Below are 16,390 nucleotides of genomic sequence, written 5' to 3'. Positions count from 1 at the left end.
GTTCTGTAAAACGGATGATGCCACTGACCTCCACTGCAGACTGCCTCAGGATTTGCTGATGGAAAGCATTGTCTGACAACATTAAAAGACCTCTTTAGAAACAGATTTGGCAAATTACCTTTAAAATTGATACGGCTGGCTGTATTGCTCATTTTGTAGACACTCCTTAATTTCTTCTTTGGTAGAGTTTTCTTAAGAGGAAATGTTGGGCATTTGGACTAAGCTCTTTCTGTTTCCAGTGTGAATTTCTAGTTACAACCTAGTATCTCCCTTTACCTTGCTTATACCAGAAGATAGCCTTCCTTGTAGTGCTATGCTAGCTGCGAGTACCCACTTGGAGGATTATCTGGGCAATTTTCATCTTCACTAAACTAGTAACGGTTCCATAGGTGTCATTTTGGAACAAGATTTGGTTATAACCAAGCATTTTTGAACGGAGCATCCTCAGTTTCTTCTGATCACCTTGAATCCAAACCTGCCTTTCAGACCTCAAAGAGCAACTTCAGGACATCAGAGGGAGCAGTGTTTTCATGTTACAGAAAAGCTCCGTGATATCAGATGCAGATTTATAATATGTGCTGAAACCTAACTGACTGTATTTGCTCGAGTGCTAGGTGGTATGCTTTTAATTCAAGTGATATGCAGATACTAGCACACATGAAAACACTTGCAAAGAAAATGCTAACTGGAACAGTGGAACTGGCGTGCTGTGTAGTGGTGATCCAGCAGGTGATCCAGAACCAAGAGGGTTACTTGATATTAAGCATGTGAATAATTCTGTTTTTCCCTCATGTTCCAGCCTAAACTACCAGTAATGTCACACAGGTTGCTTTCCACCGCGATTACTGTGCTTCATCATTTATTTATAATTTCTGCCACGTGCTAAGCACTCTGGCTGTGCTAGGGGAATTAGCTATGTTCTCCTGTTAAATATTTAACCTTGCCTGGTTAAAATTAGATGCCTCTAACTGCTTTGCTAGATTGGGACCACGCTGCTGAGTCAGGATGAGATTTAACTTTAATGCTAGCAGGACACTGAGGACTTGGGGATTTTTTACATTGGCACAGAACTGTATTACAGCACTGGAAATATCATTTAATCTCTTTATGTAAAGTGTGAATTATCATCTCAGTGGAATTTTTTCCTGTGCATAAACCGGCATTTTTTTAGTAGAGATTGGTTCTAGACATAAACTCAAACATTTCTTTTTCCTTTCTTGTCATGGTATTTGAGATTAAATTGATGCATTATACTCCTTCAAACAAACTGTAATATACTTTTTTCTTATATAGAGAAATTTTCTCACTTTGCAATTGATTGTACAAGTAACAAAACAAAGAGCTAAATTTTGTCTTTTGAATGATACTTATCTAAGTTTTAATAATAACTTAAAAAAAAAAAAGCCTAGGAAAAATTACAGCTGCAGTTGAGAAAAGTGTTTACAGCCTGAAAAAATTATTACTCTCATAAACAGGACTGGACCCTCTTTCTTAATGATACAGGTGTGTGTAAAGCTGAGTATCAGCTCAGCAATTCACATATGCATGATAGCAGCTATGTGTTGCTATTTCTTTCAGCTGAGATGCGTCTAATTTCCTGCTCTGATGTGTTTTGGGAGCTGAAAGGCAAAAAAAGCAATTAAGTCTTTTCCAAATCTAAAATTTTCTGCAGTAGACAGATGCTTTAACTTCAGTTCTCTTTTAGACCATTAGGTTACTTCTGTCAAAGCATAACAGGTTTTATTGTAGATAAAAAATTGATACACCATATGCCACAGCCATCCTTGGACTTCATAGCCCAGTTCTTGGAGTATGAACTTAGAGCTGGATTAACCTAGAACAGCTTTCAGTACAAACCCACAACAATAACTCTGCTGTCATTGAAGGGCTCCTTAACCACATCCAGGAACTGATAACCATTTGGCCTGTTACCAGTTTAAATGCAGTTTAAATCACAGTAATTAGCTGACACATCTATCCCTATCTGTGGGAAAAACAAACCAGCTCTGGTAGAAGTACTGAAGTTGTCTATTACTGGTTTTATCCTATAGAAATAAATTTGGTGTTAGAATGAAGCTTTCATACCGTGTCTGTTACAAAATTAGAAGTTTGTTTAGGAAAAAACCAATCATTTTTTCTAAATCCATAGTAAGCAGTTATCTAAGTAGAGATAATGGGATGCATCTGTGGATCCTGAGGGAATGGGCAGATGAAGTGGCTAAGCCAATATCCATCATATTTGAGAAGTGTAGCGGTCCAGTGAAGTTCCCACTGACTGGAAAAGGGGAAACATAACTCCCATATTTAAGAAGGGAAATAAATAAGACCCAGGTAAGTACAGACCAGACAGTCTAATCTCTTTGCCTGGCAAGTTCATGGAGCAGATCCTACTGGAAACTATGTTAAGGTACATGGAAAATAAGGAGGTAACTGGTGACAGCCAACATGGCTTTACTAAGGGCAAGTCATGCCTGACAAATTTGGTGGCCTTCTGTGATGGGGTTACAGCACTTGACAGATGAGGGGAGGGGAATGACATCATCTACCCAGACTTGTGCAAAGGTTTTGGCACTATCCCACAAGGCATCCTTGTGTCTAAACTGGAGAGACATGGATTTGACAGGTAAAACACTCGATGGATAAGGAATTGGCTGGATGGTCGCACTCAAAAGTGTTGCAGTCAATGGCTCAATGTCCAAGTAGAGACCAGTGATGAGTGGCATTCTTCAGGGGTTGGTATTGGAACTGGTGCCGTTCAACACGTTGTTGGCAACATGGACAATGAGATCAAGTGCACCCTCAGCAAGTTTGCCAATGACATGGAGCTGAGTCGTGCGGTTTACATGCTGGAGGGAAGGGATGCCAACCAGAGGGACCTTGATGGGCTTGAGAACTAGGCCCGTGCGAACCTCATGCAAGGCCAAGTGCAAGGTCCTGCACATGAATCGGGGCAACTGCCAGTACAGCCTGGGCACAAAACAGATTGAGAGGAGCCCTGAGGAGAAGGACTTGGGGGTGTACTGGTGGACAAAAAGCTCAACATGGCCCAACAATGTGGAGTTGCAGCCCAGAAAGCCCTGGGCTATCCTGGGCCACATCAAAAGAAGCGTGGCCAGCAGGATGAGGGAGGTGATTCTCCCCCTCTACTCAGCTCTTAGGAGACCCCACCTGGAGCACTGCATCCAGCTCTGGAGCTCCCAACATAAGAAGGACATGGACTCGCTGGAGCACATCCAGAGAAGGGCCACAAAGATAATCAGAGTCTGGCTGGAGCACCTCTGCTATGAAGGCAGGCTGAGAGAGCTGGAGTTGTTCAGCCTGGAGAAAAGGCTTCGGGGAGACCGTATTGCAGCCTTCTGGTACCTAGAAGGGGCTTACAAGAAAGATGAGGACAGATTTGTTTAGTAGGGCCTGTAGTGACAGGACAAGGGGGGGTGGGAGGGGGCTGGATTTAGACTGAAAGAGGGTAGATTTAGATTAGATATTGAGAAGAAATTCTTTACTGTGAGGGTGGAGAGACACCGGCACAGGTTGCCCAGAGAAGCTGTGCATGCCCCATCCCAGTGTCCAAGGCCAGGCTGGATGGGGCTTTGAGCAACCTGGGCTGGTGTAAGGTGTCCCTGTCCATGGCAGGAGGGTTGGAACTAGGTGATCTTTAAGGTCCCTTCCAACCCAAACCATTCTGTGATTCCCTTTTTAATTTTAACACTTGAAACTATTATAAGTTACTTAGCTTACATAGAGCTCTAATTAATAATATAAAATTGCCTCTGTTCCATAGTTTTAGTTTCTCATCATGGTGTACCTTTTAATAATCAAATGTGCGTCAAACCATGCATAATAAAGGTAGCTTTATGCCCAGGTCCTTCATTCTTTTCTAGTTCTGTATTTTGTTGTCAGGTTTTGGTTTGTCTTTTTTTCTGAAATGTGCCCTTTATGAGATTTTTTGTCTCTTTTTTAATTTGCAGTATATAATTTCTGCTTTTACAGTATTATTCATTGTTCTTTTCATATCCTGTGTAGCTGCGCACACTAGGTGAATGGTGTGTTATCATCTGAGACAATTTATTATTTCTGTTTCTTGACACAGCTGAGCGTATAGCCCTGACAAGTGTTCTATAAAAACAGGCTTTCATCCAAGTGCTGCTGATGACTCAATCAAGCTGTAATATCAGCAAGCAAGGAAAGAAGTCTTTTAGGTCCGTGGCAGTTTTAGATTGTGTTCATTGGAAGAGCTGTAACTCATTTCATGTGCAGAATGACTCTGTCCTTTTGGCATTCAGAGGAATGAGGATAAGCAGGCAAAGTGATTTCAGCTGTGCATGGTCAGCCAAACCATTGTGAATGTTTTTACACAAGCACAGAAAGATGATTTCCTCTTGGTTTCACCAATTTTTCTATGAGATAGCTTGTAAGGAATATCCACACTGTGAAAAATAAAGGCCTTTTACCCATAAAAATTCTGTGTGGATATGTATGGATGGATTTGATTGTTGCAGAAACAAGGTTCAAGACAGATCTGGAGAGCCTGGAGTTAACAGTCCCTTCTCAGCACTTGTTCTTACTTGGTGGTGGAAGTATTGCTGCATATTCAGCTGCATAGCACACTCTTGTCTCCCTGTCTGTCTGTGATCTGATGGAATGATGAAACAGCGATGTACAGAAAAAGTCCTCAGATTAATCCTTTGCTCAATAATTTTGTGGTTTGGTTTGCAGCAGAGAGGCTACCTTTGGTTCAGGACTAGCTGCATATGTGCTGCTTTGGCAAGCAGTGCCAAACTGGAAGAAATTACAGGGGAAAAAAACTTTCTCATCTTTGGGGTACAATGAGTTAATGGAGATGGCAAAAGCAGAAGTCACTTCAGAGGTGCAGTTTAATGAAGTGTAATGTCCTTCACCTTCCTTCAGGTCTTTTCAGGTCCAGGAGCTCGTGTCAAAAACCAGTTTTGTTTATAAGCAAAACTCCCTATGGTTTACTCTGAGTGTTAACATTGTTACCTGACCAGAGTGGATGCAAACCACTCTGTATTCTGTGACTAAACTCTTTTCTTTTCTCAGGGATTTTCTTAGCCCAGTTTTGCCTGCTTATGCTGACTATGTTCATATCCCACTGGAGAGATGTCGTGTTTAAATTCACTTGTGATTGACCTTACTCCAACATTGCTATAGAAAAGGGCCAAGAAATTTTTTTATCCTTTTTATAACTCCTGGCTCCCTGTCTGTACTGAAGTAATTAGCCTGAGCTGACCTCTAGCCAAATGTTCCTGTGGTCGAGTTTCAGCTGGCTTGAGGACAGTCAGCTGCTGTAATTTTTTTTTTTTCTGGTTTTAGCTCTCCTCATTCTTACAAACTGCTGAGTTGGTTAAGATATAGACTGTTATTCCTTAGTCTAGTGTATATTACAAACACTGAATTTTTTTTCTGTTCAGTAACAAGGACTTTATTCGTGGCATTTGTCTTTCATATGCTACAGGTACAGGTGTTGGGAGGTAGATATTACCAGATTGTGAAAAATCTGTTTTGTCCTGAAGCTGCCTCCTGCTAGATTAACACTGCAGCCTCTGAACAATGCTGTTCCTGTTGGCAGTGACTTTTTACAAGAGTCTCCGAGAGAAAGAGCAGTGGGTGGTTACAAGACAGGTTTGTGAGAATTTTCTGCAATGCAGTAGTTGTCTGATGATGGGGCAGATGACACTTCAGAGGAGTCTTCTCTCAGAAATGTTATTCTTTACCGTCAAAAGTGCTATCATGTTGGGGCAGCTCCTACGTTGCACCAGATTTTCCCCCATGAGACCAGAACCATGGCAGTGTAGCTCTCCCTTGTCTTCCAGTACCTCTAGAAGTGGTGGCCATACCTGTAGTCCAGCAAAGCTCTTGGTATTTGTGCTGGACGCAAAAAGATCATGTAGTCCCTGGTGCTTCCCACACCTTGCAGAGCTCCTTTTGCCTGGGAGAGACCTTGAGCATGAGCCCTGTCCCAAGGGCTCTGGGTTTGCACTCCAAGGAGGCTAGCACAACCTGCCCTTTCCAGAGGCTGTTGTACAAAAGGTGAGGCATGGCCCATCCATATTTCCAAATGAGAGCAGTTGCCATTTTTGAGCTCAGTCCTCTCTGTGTACTGGACATGTTCAGAGTACACCAGCTGAATTTTTCTCCTACATGCAATCTGGATGGATAACTCGGTGGAGGATCTCGTGTGGATTTAGGCAGAGCAGAGATACTGTTGCTTTACCTTGCTAAGATAATGGCATTTGTGAAAATCCACAGAAGCATCATTTGTTTCTGTACTGCATTTTGCTAGCAAAAATGCAAGAGATTAAGCAGTGATTTTGATCACCTTTGAGGTTTAGGAATGCAAATTAATCTTGTGCCCTGTTTCAGCATGCTAGATGTTTTAGTCGGTCTGTGGCTCAGCAGGGACTTTCCCAATAATTACAGAATTGTTCTTAAACAAGTAGTGGCTGCTGCTGAAGTAGTGGCTGTCCTCCCCTCCACCCTGGCTGCTCTTTCTCATACTTGTGCTGCCCTGGCTCTGCTTCTTGGGTGCATCTTTATGCAGTCCTGATAAACCCAGACAGCAAGCAGATTTGTTACAATAAATGTTTATGGATTAATTCTAACTGGAATAATTTCCTGACAGAGTTCATTGCATGCAGGTATGTAAAGTCCACCAGCATAAGAGGAAGAGCAGTACTGGAATGGAATTGGTTTTGTCCGCAGCAGCAAGACCTGATTGTAGTTCAATGTGATTGTTGACCTCTGGGACGTATTTCCAGGGTCCTGCGTTGGTGCTCCCTCTGTCAAACCACCCCTCCTGGGAGAAGGCTGAGATGATTGCCAGTCACAGCACAGGGATGGAGGGGATAGCTGTGCTGTGACAGCTGCACATGGGGACCTGTCCTAGTTCTCACCACAGAGAAAATTGTTTGGTGCAGTTATGAAAAAGGAAACAGTGTGCATAGATGTGCTCTGAAGGCTGGACTCTATTGATGACATTCATTCTCACAGGAGAACTCCTGTGAGGGTTTGGGCTTTTTTTTTTTTTTTTTTGTGGCTGTTGTTTGGCAGGAGGAAGTAGGAGAGCTTGGAGAAGAGTGGTAGGAAGATCAGCAGAGGATAGTGGATGTGGGAGAACACGGAAGTGTGAATATGGAAGCAGCACAGAATGCCTGGGTATTGCAATAGGGAGAACACAGGAGGGTTGTAAATAAAATGACGTGCTCAGGTGTGTGAAAGAAAACAAAACTTCAAGGAAAAGTGGAAGGGCTGAAGGGAAGCGGGGCTGTTTGACAGAGTGGAAATTGTGTAAGAGGAGAGGAGCTGGCTAATATAGAGGAGTATTTGTGTAGAAGATTTATTAATAAGAGACAATAAGAATACTTTAAACAAGAGTACAGATGGAGCAGGGGAACAACTGAGCTAGCTGAAAACGTAGCTGATCTCAGATGAACCTTGTACTGTGCCAGTGTAGCTCCACTCCGAGAGTAGGAGGATTGCTGGCCTGTGATTTGCTTTATGAGGCTTTTTCCCAGCCCTGTGCACTCCAGCAGCTGCAGCTGTCACTGCTCCTGGTCCTGCTCCCCAGGCCACCTCACTCTCATACCACCCCAAATCCTCACTAATGTGCCTCCAGCCTCACCGTACCCCTTCCTTCCTCCCTGCCCACTTGAGAACAGGGGAATCACCTTTGAGAGACCCATGTCTGCTTGGCCAGAGGAAAGCCCTGCCCACCACCTGGCAGGTCCCCAGAGCTTATCTCTCCTGTTTAGCTGAGCATCCCTGCAGTGGTGTGGGGGTGGTGGGGAGCATCTCCTGGCTTGCCTTTGCAGCTCTGGGTTAGACTCTGCTGGCCTAGAGCAGGTTGAGTGCATGCCTACTCAGCCTGAAACTCAAGAATTATTGAGCAGTTGTGCTAATAAGGATGTGGGAAATACCTTCTGATTTTCAAGTTTTGTACTAAACAGCATGAATGAGAAATGTGAAGTTGGTAGTAGTTTGTGGGGTTTTCTGTAGTGTGATTCAATCTGTTCTCTTAGGGTAAAAAAAAAAAATAAAGAGGGAATTATCTTCTAAGTTCAGTATTACCATAGTTTTACATACTCTGTGTGCTTGTGTTTTAGTTTCTGACTAAATTCAAACTTTGCTAACACTACTAGGAAACTGACTACTTTTCGATATCCAGATTTGACAGCATCGGCTGTTAATCAGTAACATCCACTTAGAGATTGTTCTTTGTTAGTGGGCTTGGTTGTTTGGACACTTGTGATTTAATCTACTCTTAGATGAAGAAAGAAAATACTTGAAAACAGTCGGGTATAGAATCAAGGTTTGTCATACCAGTTTATGGTTAAATGTGGAAGTGGAGCTATTTCTGTCATCTCTCTCTCTCAGCTACCTCGTTGAGCTGGAGTGTCAGTGTATCCCGGCAGTTTTTTTGCCACAGACCAAGAAGCTGCTGCCTGAGTATTGTTTCAGCGTTTTGTGTGCACTCTGGTGCTGTAGCTTTGGCCTTGAAGGTCTCCAGTCATCTCTGTGCTCCACTGGCATGCTTGTAAATGGTCAGGTAGCCATCCATGGTATGTATGTTTTCCCCCTACTACATATGGAGACCCCATGAGCTTTTGGAGGCATGGTGTAATTTTGTGCAGAACGCTGCGCTGCCTGAAACTCCAGCGTATCCCAGCTTCTGCCCTTAACTGTTACCAGATGCTGATGGTAATGGCAGGAGCAAAGAAAGTAGTGTCCTTCATACAGGATCATATGATGGGGTTGTAGGCTCTGTGTGTGTGGCATGGGTGAATTGAGTGTGCTTTTGGGGGAGGTTGTGAAGGCTTGTTGGGTTGTGCTTGGGTTATAAAGGTTTGGATGCTTGGAGGTTGTAAAGGCTTGTGTGGATGTGATCAGGTCCATCAGAAGGCCTTCTCAGAAATGGCACAGGTGGAAGTTTCCAGCATGAGACAGCCTCTGTGGCAGCCCCTGAAGAGCAGCACAGCAGTCGGGGAACCAAGGCAGGTGCTCAGGATTTTGTAGGGTTTCAGTGGGGAACAGGGCAGAGAATTATTCCAGGTTGCTCCATTCTTGCAGCCCCACAGCCGCTCTTTCTGCTCCTGGCATGCTGCCTGCCACAGGCAGCAGCCGTACATACTAAGCTGGTGTTTGTTTGCTAACAACCACTTGGCTTTCTGGTGTGGGAGCTGGCTTATTAAACTGCATCGCTCCTCTCAGCTTTGCTGCATGTAGTCCTCAACCCACAAATGGTTATACATGGCATGCAAAGGTGAATACAGCTTCAGAGCAGCATGAGCTGTAAAGGGGATCACCATATTTTTGTTCCCTGAAAGAAATACTGTTCTTTTTCTGCTTGGGATCCATCCACCAAAGGCTGCTGTGGGGGAAATGTGGCTACTCCCTGGAAGCAGTCTAGAGATTGACAGTACTTGACATTTTTCCTCCTCTGTATTAAATGAACTAGAAACCTATAAGCTAGTTCTTTTGTAAAATTGATATTTACTCTCTGTCCTAGACTGCAAGATGATGTATGACTTTATGAGACAATAAACTATAAACTAAATACACTTCTGGTTTTAATCCTATCAAAAGTTCCATAAAACTAGATAATAGTTTAAATGTCATGTCATGTTAGTTAGTGATATTTTTTTTATAAAGAAACTCTCTTACTGTCTTCTGTTATTACAGAATTAGAGGTATGGATCTTCGGCATCTGCTCTTTATTTTGGCACTGGTCTGTGCAAATGACTCCCTTTCTACAAGTGATGGTAAGTTTTATGATACCTTTCTGTGCCTTTGTGTGTGCAAATTATATATATAGTTTTATATTAAGAGTATTTTTATATGTGTCAGGACTATGAAAGTTTCTTGGTTGGAGTAACCTGGGTACATCATGTGAAATGTTGAAAATACATCATTTTATCTTATTGTAAAGATAAAGGGTGAGACTGAGATGTGTTGCAGAATAATGGTAAATTTCATGGACAGCATTAGATGTGTGATGTGTAAACAGGGTAGGCCAGTGTTGGCATTAGGTGTCTGGATCTTTTCTCAGGTACTGAAGTTATGAAAGTATTGTATGGGTGGTTTGGGGTGTTTTTTTGTCATTGGTTTTGGGGTTTTTTATAATGAAAACAGATGGGTTTTTTTCCTTAGCAAGTCTTTTTAGTATAATCATATATTAAACATAGAACTATTTGGAAGTACAGAGGAAGCATTTTAAGACTACACTTTGGGTACGAGGCCAATATGAACAAGTTTCATAAGAATACACTTAGAAATACTTGAGCAGAAGTTACAGGAGGGATTTGAAAAGAACATGTACCCTCAACCAGCCAGATGGCTGTGGGTAATCAGCAGAAGCCTTTTCAGGGAGGAGAAACTCTGAATGCACATCCTGTGGTGTTCATGATGCAACAGATCTGCCCAGGGTTCCCATCCACCGAATGTACCTCTGGCTTTCCACAGTTTTTCTCCTTTCTGTCCCTATTCAGCTCAACTCTTCCATCTTCTGAATTAAATGCCAGGCTGGAAAGTACTTGGTCCAGCTGAACTTTATCTGATGCTTTCTCTTGTTGCAGCATGCAATGATTCGGAACCATTTCTGTATCACCCAGAGGTCTGTCCTGAATCTGGTGGGTCCTCTGGGACAGGTCTTTTACTCATTTAACAAAATAATCCCATTAACTCCAGTGGGAGTTTTACATTGTGTCAGACTGTTCAGCTTATGCTGGTTATGATCAGCTCCTGTAAACAAATGCAACTTAACCTGGTCTGGTTTGTCTTGTTCTGGTCTTTGGAGAAAGCAGTAACAGTTTTCCGTAATTACTAATTTTATGCAAACATGTTGCTGCTTCTCCCAGAGCTACAGAGCTGCTGCAGAAAGGTGTGGCTCCTTAAGCAGGTGCCCCTCATGACCTCCTAGCCAAAATCAGTGGTAGCAGAGAAAGTGAAAGGGGCATTTTGATTAGTAATTTTTTAAAAAGTGGGGTGGAAACAGCTTCTACAACAAACTGTAAACAAACTGATAAAATCCTCAATTAAAATTTCTGACATCTCTCAATTCCTTACATTTTTAATTTAGCTCCAAACTTAGGTGTTACTGAATGCAAATACCTATAGAGTTGCAAGCCATGTTTCATTAACCTTTCTAGTGTTAGTCTTAGAATATGGTATTAAACCTAAGGGCTATGGTGTAGTTGCCTGTACTTATAACCGTCCTGCAGTTTAAAGGTATAATCATCCTCCTTCACTCTGATACAGTTCTGTATTTTCTTGGAGTTGCATACTTAAAATTTCAATATATCCATATTTGCGGAAGCATTGGAGAGGTATAAGAGGTATTACTTGGTTGGTAATGGAGACATTAAGCCGAAAGAAGATATGATTAGAACTCAGATGATCGCTTTTCAGAGAATTCGTCCATAAAGTTCTTTATTTATTATTATTGAAAAAGGGATTTGGATAGGGAAAACACAAGTTTCTGTTTGGTTACTTCTACGAGTGTGCCTCAGATACTCATCCTTTGTGTTATCAGGAAGAGTGTAAGATTCTCTTATCTCTTGCCAATTAAGGCTTTTTCTTTAACATTTACCAAATTTGGTTGAGTTCCTGGTGTATCTGACCATTGAAGGCAATGGATGAATCAAGTTTTCACTTCTGTCCCCAACTTTCATTTCCTACTGCAGCAATGCTTTCATTCTGCTAACCTGCATGTCCCATGGGAAGTGAGTGTGCCTGTTTAAGAAGTGTGTGAGGAAGTATGGGGCAGTGAAGTGTATATTTTCGTAATAAAGTTGGGCTGAAACAATGTGAGACCTTTATTTAATGTGTTTTGAATCCTTCTCTGCCTTCTGATTTGGTTAAAAGAAGAGTAGTTTTCTGATAGGAATTTGCAGAATAAAGCTAATTTTTTTCCCCCTTTGTGTACCAACCTCTTTAGTTAGACCCACGAATGGAAATAAAATGTGCAAATTCCTCCTTGCTTCTGCTGAAATGTGGAAAGTCAGTATTTCACAGTGAAACATGATACATATACCAGCTTCTATTTGTTGCCTTGTACAGAATGGTCAGTAGAACAAAAATTAATCTATCCTGACTTGATCCTTCCCCCCTGCTGCAGTGTCTGCATTTTACAGTACATTCACTCAATAGACAAAAATAATCTCGGCCCAGATGCACTCTACTAGACAAATTGATTTATCTCATGAGGTTTAAGAGCACATAAGGATTTTTTGATCCTGGGTAAATGAGGTGTGGTTCAGGTGTCCTAAGTTCAGTAAAAATCTGTGTTCTAAATAAAACTTAACCACAACATCACCTTTGTGTGACTTTGTCTATACTGATGCAATAGTAACTTCCATGAGCTTACCTCCAGAATCAAAAAATGAAGAGCTAATTGTGTTCCTGTGCTTAAATCCAAGACACGATTCTAAATGTGTGTCCTGATCTCCTGCATTATTTATGAACTCTGTGTGTGAAGGGAACAAAGCTTTGTTGTCCCAAGAATAAATTTCTAACCACTGAACTGCTTCCAATGCTGTAACACATTTTTTCTGAGTAGGGGAAATGCTCAGTTGAGAAAGAAGGACAAGAAAGTATAAGTTAAACAGGAATATTTGGGATAATAGCATGAGAGAACATCCGTTTGCCATTCTTGAATGATTTAGGACAGAGTATTCGATCAGATCTGTTTATTAGCTGTTGGGTTTTTTTCCCCCATGTGAATGTGCTTGTACCTGCCAAAGTTCTCGTAAGCATCCAGCCCCACTCAGGTGATGAATCCTGACAATCACAGAGCTCTGCCCACCACAGTCTTGCTGAGGCCTTCCTATAAGCTTAATTAGATGTGCTCCATACCTGTGCCATGTCAATAGGTTGCTCAAAGGACTGGATCTGCAGTGTCACAGTTCCCTAAACAATACACTTCAGTAATTTTATTTCTTCTGGCAGCACATTAAAAAATAACACATACTTGCTAATCTTGCACCAAAACACTTTACTGGGACAGGGTAATAGTGACTTGTACATGGAAGGATTTTATGTCTTGAAAGTAAGTAAAGCTTATGTTCAGCCTTACAAGAGCCTGTGCTTCGAGCTGGCTCCGTGCCCTGGGGCCGATCCACCCTTGGCACAGGGTGAAATCCCATACGTGTTTCCTCCTGGCAGGAGTAGAGGGTGTGAGGCCAGCAGTTGGCCAGGCAACTGCACAGCATTCAACACCAGATATTGGGCATTTAGTCACCTATTTGCTGTCTCCAGGCTGGTGCCAAGTTCTGCTGGAGGCTTTCCATTGATTTAGCTTGTTTTTGTGCTCTCCTTCTGCAAAGACCTTGGCTTGCCGGCTCCTTAAACTGAGGCTGTGGCTAGCGTGAGGTGACAGGGGTGCCCACCATGTCTGAGTCAGTAATGCTAAACATCTGCTGCACCAGGTCTTCGAGTGTAATTCAGAGCTGAGCAGGTCTGGGACCTGCAGCCTCCCACCAGGGGACACTGACCCACATGCTGTGCCTGCCATACGAAGGTAAGGGCGGAACAGAGGCAGTGGTAGAAAGACAGTGTGAAGGCCACTTACAACAGGAAGGTAATTTCTAATACGTGTGTAAATACCATAGGTAAATGGATTTTGTGGCCTAGGGATCCAAGAATGTAAGGCCCATTTTCACAGCTAATGAAGATGGTTTTTGTTAAGTCAACAGAAATTACGCTTCTAGTTTAGAGTTTAGGTTTCTTTGAAGATGGGGAATTGTGTGATTTTGAAATTTTAGTTTAATTCACTTAATTAGGTACATGAACAAGAAAGAGTACTGCTTCATGAGTTGATCAGCTGTGTCTGTGCAATATTAGTTGTTCAAGGGAAAAATAAAAGCTTGTATTCATGTACACGTAACAAAGTTTGTGTTTGAGATATTTACATTAATGTAACTGCAATGTTTCAAATACATATCCAGCATACACTCAGGTATTTTGGTTTATTATACTTGCTGACAGCAGATTTGATTGAGGGGAATTGCTCCAGACATAGATATAAAAATATTTAGGAAGCAAACTAAATTGTGCCTGCTTGCTCCTTCTCTACAGCTCATGGTATAAGTCACGTAAGGACATAGAGTTATAAACTGGAAATTAGTCCCAGTTAATAAGACAATACATAAACTTAAGCAGTTTGAAAACTAATTTCTTCCCAGTGAAAATAAGTGGAAAATGTCTTTTATCATTTTTTATACTAGATCATAGTTCATTCCAGACTATTACAGCTACGCTAGTTCATCCTCTGAAGCATGTTTAGAGAGACATTCATGTTTAATGGTAGCACAATTACAATATTTTTAACTGGTTTTGTGCAATTACAATTTTAAGAGCTACAAGCCTGAATCCATTGTTCACTTTTTCTAATCTGATTTTAGAAATGTATTTATGTTTTCCAGTCATAACTATTTTTAAGTACTGTATGAAGGTGTTATGCTCAAATACTCTCATTTTCCTCACTTTTATGTAAGAAATAGTTATTTTCCCTTCTGGTACATATCAAATCTAATTTTTACTTTCATCAAAATGTCTTTTTGTTATGCTGGTTTTTGCTCGCTTACTGTACTTGCTTTGTGTGCATTACATATCCAGATTAAACCATTTTAGGTATAGGTGTGCACTGAATATCAAAGCCCCCAATTACAGAGCTGGAGACTGAATCCTTAACCAATATGTAGGGCTTTACTGTCTTTAAAGACACCGCTGGGCACCCAAGACATCTGTGTGGGACTCGGCAATGACAGGACCTCCAGGACATCTGCATCATTCTGGAGTGGCCAGAAGCTTAAAAGAGCTCTGTAAAAAGCTTAAGGTCAGGCATCTCATATGTACCTGAATATCTGTTTTCAGGCAATTAAATCAACTCCATCAGCTGTTCTTTTTTCCAGGGACTGTATTAACTAGCTCTCCATTGACATTTGGGAGCTTGAACACCTAAGGATGAGATTCATCCATGTAGGCACCCAAAAAATCTTCATGAGACTTTGTAGATAGCACATCTGTGCCTTTTGAAGCAGAGGATGGAAGGTAAGCAAAATATCCTAGGCAGTCTGAGATAGCTACAGATGTTCAGGCAGCTGGATTTTGCCCTACCTTGCATAAAGAGAGCTAAATATAGGTATCTTAATTTTGAACTGAGCCTCACCCTTATAGCTGCCTTGTTTGGATATGCATGCTTCTGCATGCTTGCTTCTGGGTAGTGTCATAATTTCTCAGCTCCATGCTGTAGGTCTTCTGCTACTGCTGAAGTGAGGGGTCTTCTCATTGGATTGACAGGATAGCAGTTGGGTTCTTGCTGTCACCATGAAGCTAAGTAGCAGATCAGATGGATGTTGTCAAAAGGCATGGATTTGACTCTGTGAAACACAGAGGAATTCTTAACCAAAGCAGGAAGGTGCCTTTGAATTGCAGCATATTGTTTGCTGAGGAAATTTGTCCATCTGTTCATGGAGTCAGGAGGTACCAGGGACTTTGTTGCTTGACTTGAAATATTCATTAAAAAGATCAGTAGCTGTGTGGGGTCTTGGCTGAAAACATGTTTTGTGATTTAGGCAAATGCAAATTTTATAGATTGCGATCACTGTACTGATAAGCCATTTCTCACACATGAAGGATATTTTTTTATTTTTAACAATTTTTTTGCTGATCTAGACATACTGGCATATAAAACAATCCTAATCTTGTTAGGAGGAAAAGGCAGAATCTTCCTTAGCTTGAACTGCAAACTCCCCTTGCCTCCTCTTGGAAAACAGTAGTGCCATAATATAGTTCGTAGTCATTGGTTCATTGTGGTCATTTTCTCCTCTTAATTCTTCTAATTGCTGTGTCTTTGCTATGACCTTTCTCTCTGTTGCCTACATTCTCAATTATATGCAGCTATCTAAACACAGAACAAACCAAAGCAAAACTGGCAGTAAAACCTGAAAATCTCAAAGCTGTGATCAGCTCAGTGCATCCTGGTTTACGTGGACAAGAGCAGAATGGTCAGGAATACAGATTTAAAACTTTTACCTGCAGACAAAGCCTTTAGAATAGTTGCTTTATTTCCAGAAGTTTAAGTGTTTCTGAGAAAGAAGTATGTGTCGTTATGTAGAAGAAATTGCTATGGAGCTGTTCCAGGAGCCAGGATCAGAAAGCTTGGCACAGGGGAGTGTAAGTTATACCACTCTGATCTGGCTAAGCCATTTCAGCTGGAGGGAAGATTCATTTTGGCAGAGAGCAAGTAGTATTTCCATCATCACTTTCCATTGCGATTAGGCATGGCTTTGATGGCTAGCAGAAAAATCTGAGGGAAGGCCTTCAGTCTGTGTGCTTCTAAGTTACTTTTACTGCTCTTGCTTCCTAGCAGGTACTA

General features: G+C 41.7%; 1 protein-coding gene across 10 annotated transcripts in view; it reads left to right on the top strand.

Moving 5' to 3' along the window:
- The window catches only part of GHR (growth hormone receptor), a 125,430-nt gene that overhangs the window by 44,338 nt on the left and 64,702 nt on the right, over positions 1 to 16,390 (top strand). For 5 of the 10 annotated variants that reach the window (XM_055790395.1, XM_027793276.2, XM_027793272.2 and 2 more), the window contains exons 3-4: positions 8,392 to 8,576; positions 9,697 to 9,776. The exons of 2 other annotated variants lie outside the window; for them this stretch is intronic. In XM_055790395.1, the coding sequence (XP_055646370.1) occupies positions 8,546 to 8,576; positions 9,697 to 9,776 (111 nt within the window). In that variant the 5' untranslated portion in view covers positions 8,392 to 8,545. The remainder of the gene's footprint in view (positions 1 to 8,391; positions 8,577 to 9,696; positions 9,777 to 16,390) is intronic. 3 more of the 10 variants (XM_055790396.1, XM_027793278.2, XM_005241970.3) reach the window with 1 other exon arrangement.

This window comes from Falco peregrinus, chromosome Z (genome assembly GCF_023634155.1).
Source record: "Falco peregrinus isolate bFalPer1 chromosome Z, bFalPer1.pri, whole genome shotgun sequence".
Taxonomy (NCBI): domain Eukaryota; kingdom Metazoa; phylum Chordata; class Aves; order Falconiformes; family Falconidae; genus Falco; species Falco peregrinus.
This window is presented reverse-complemented; position numbering and strand designations above follow the sequence as displayed.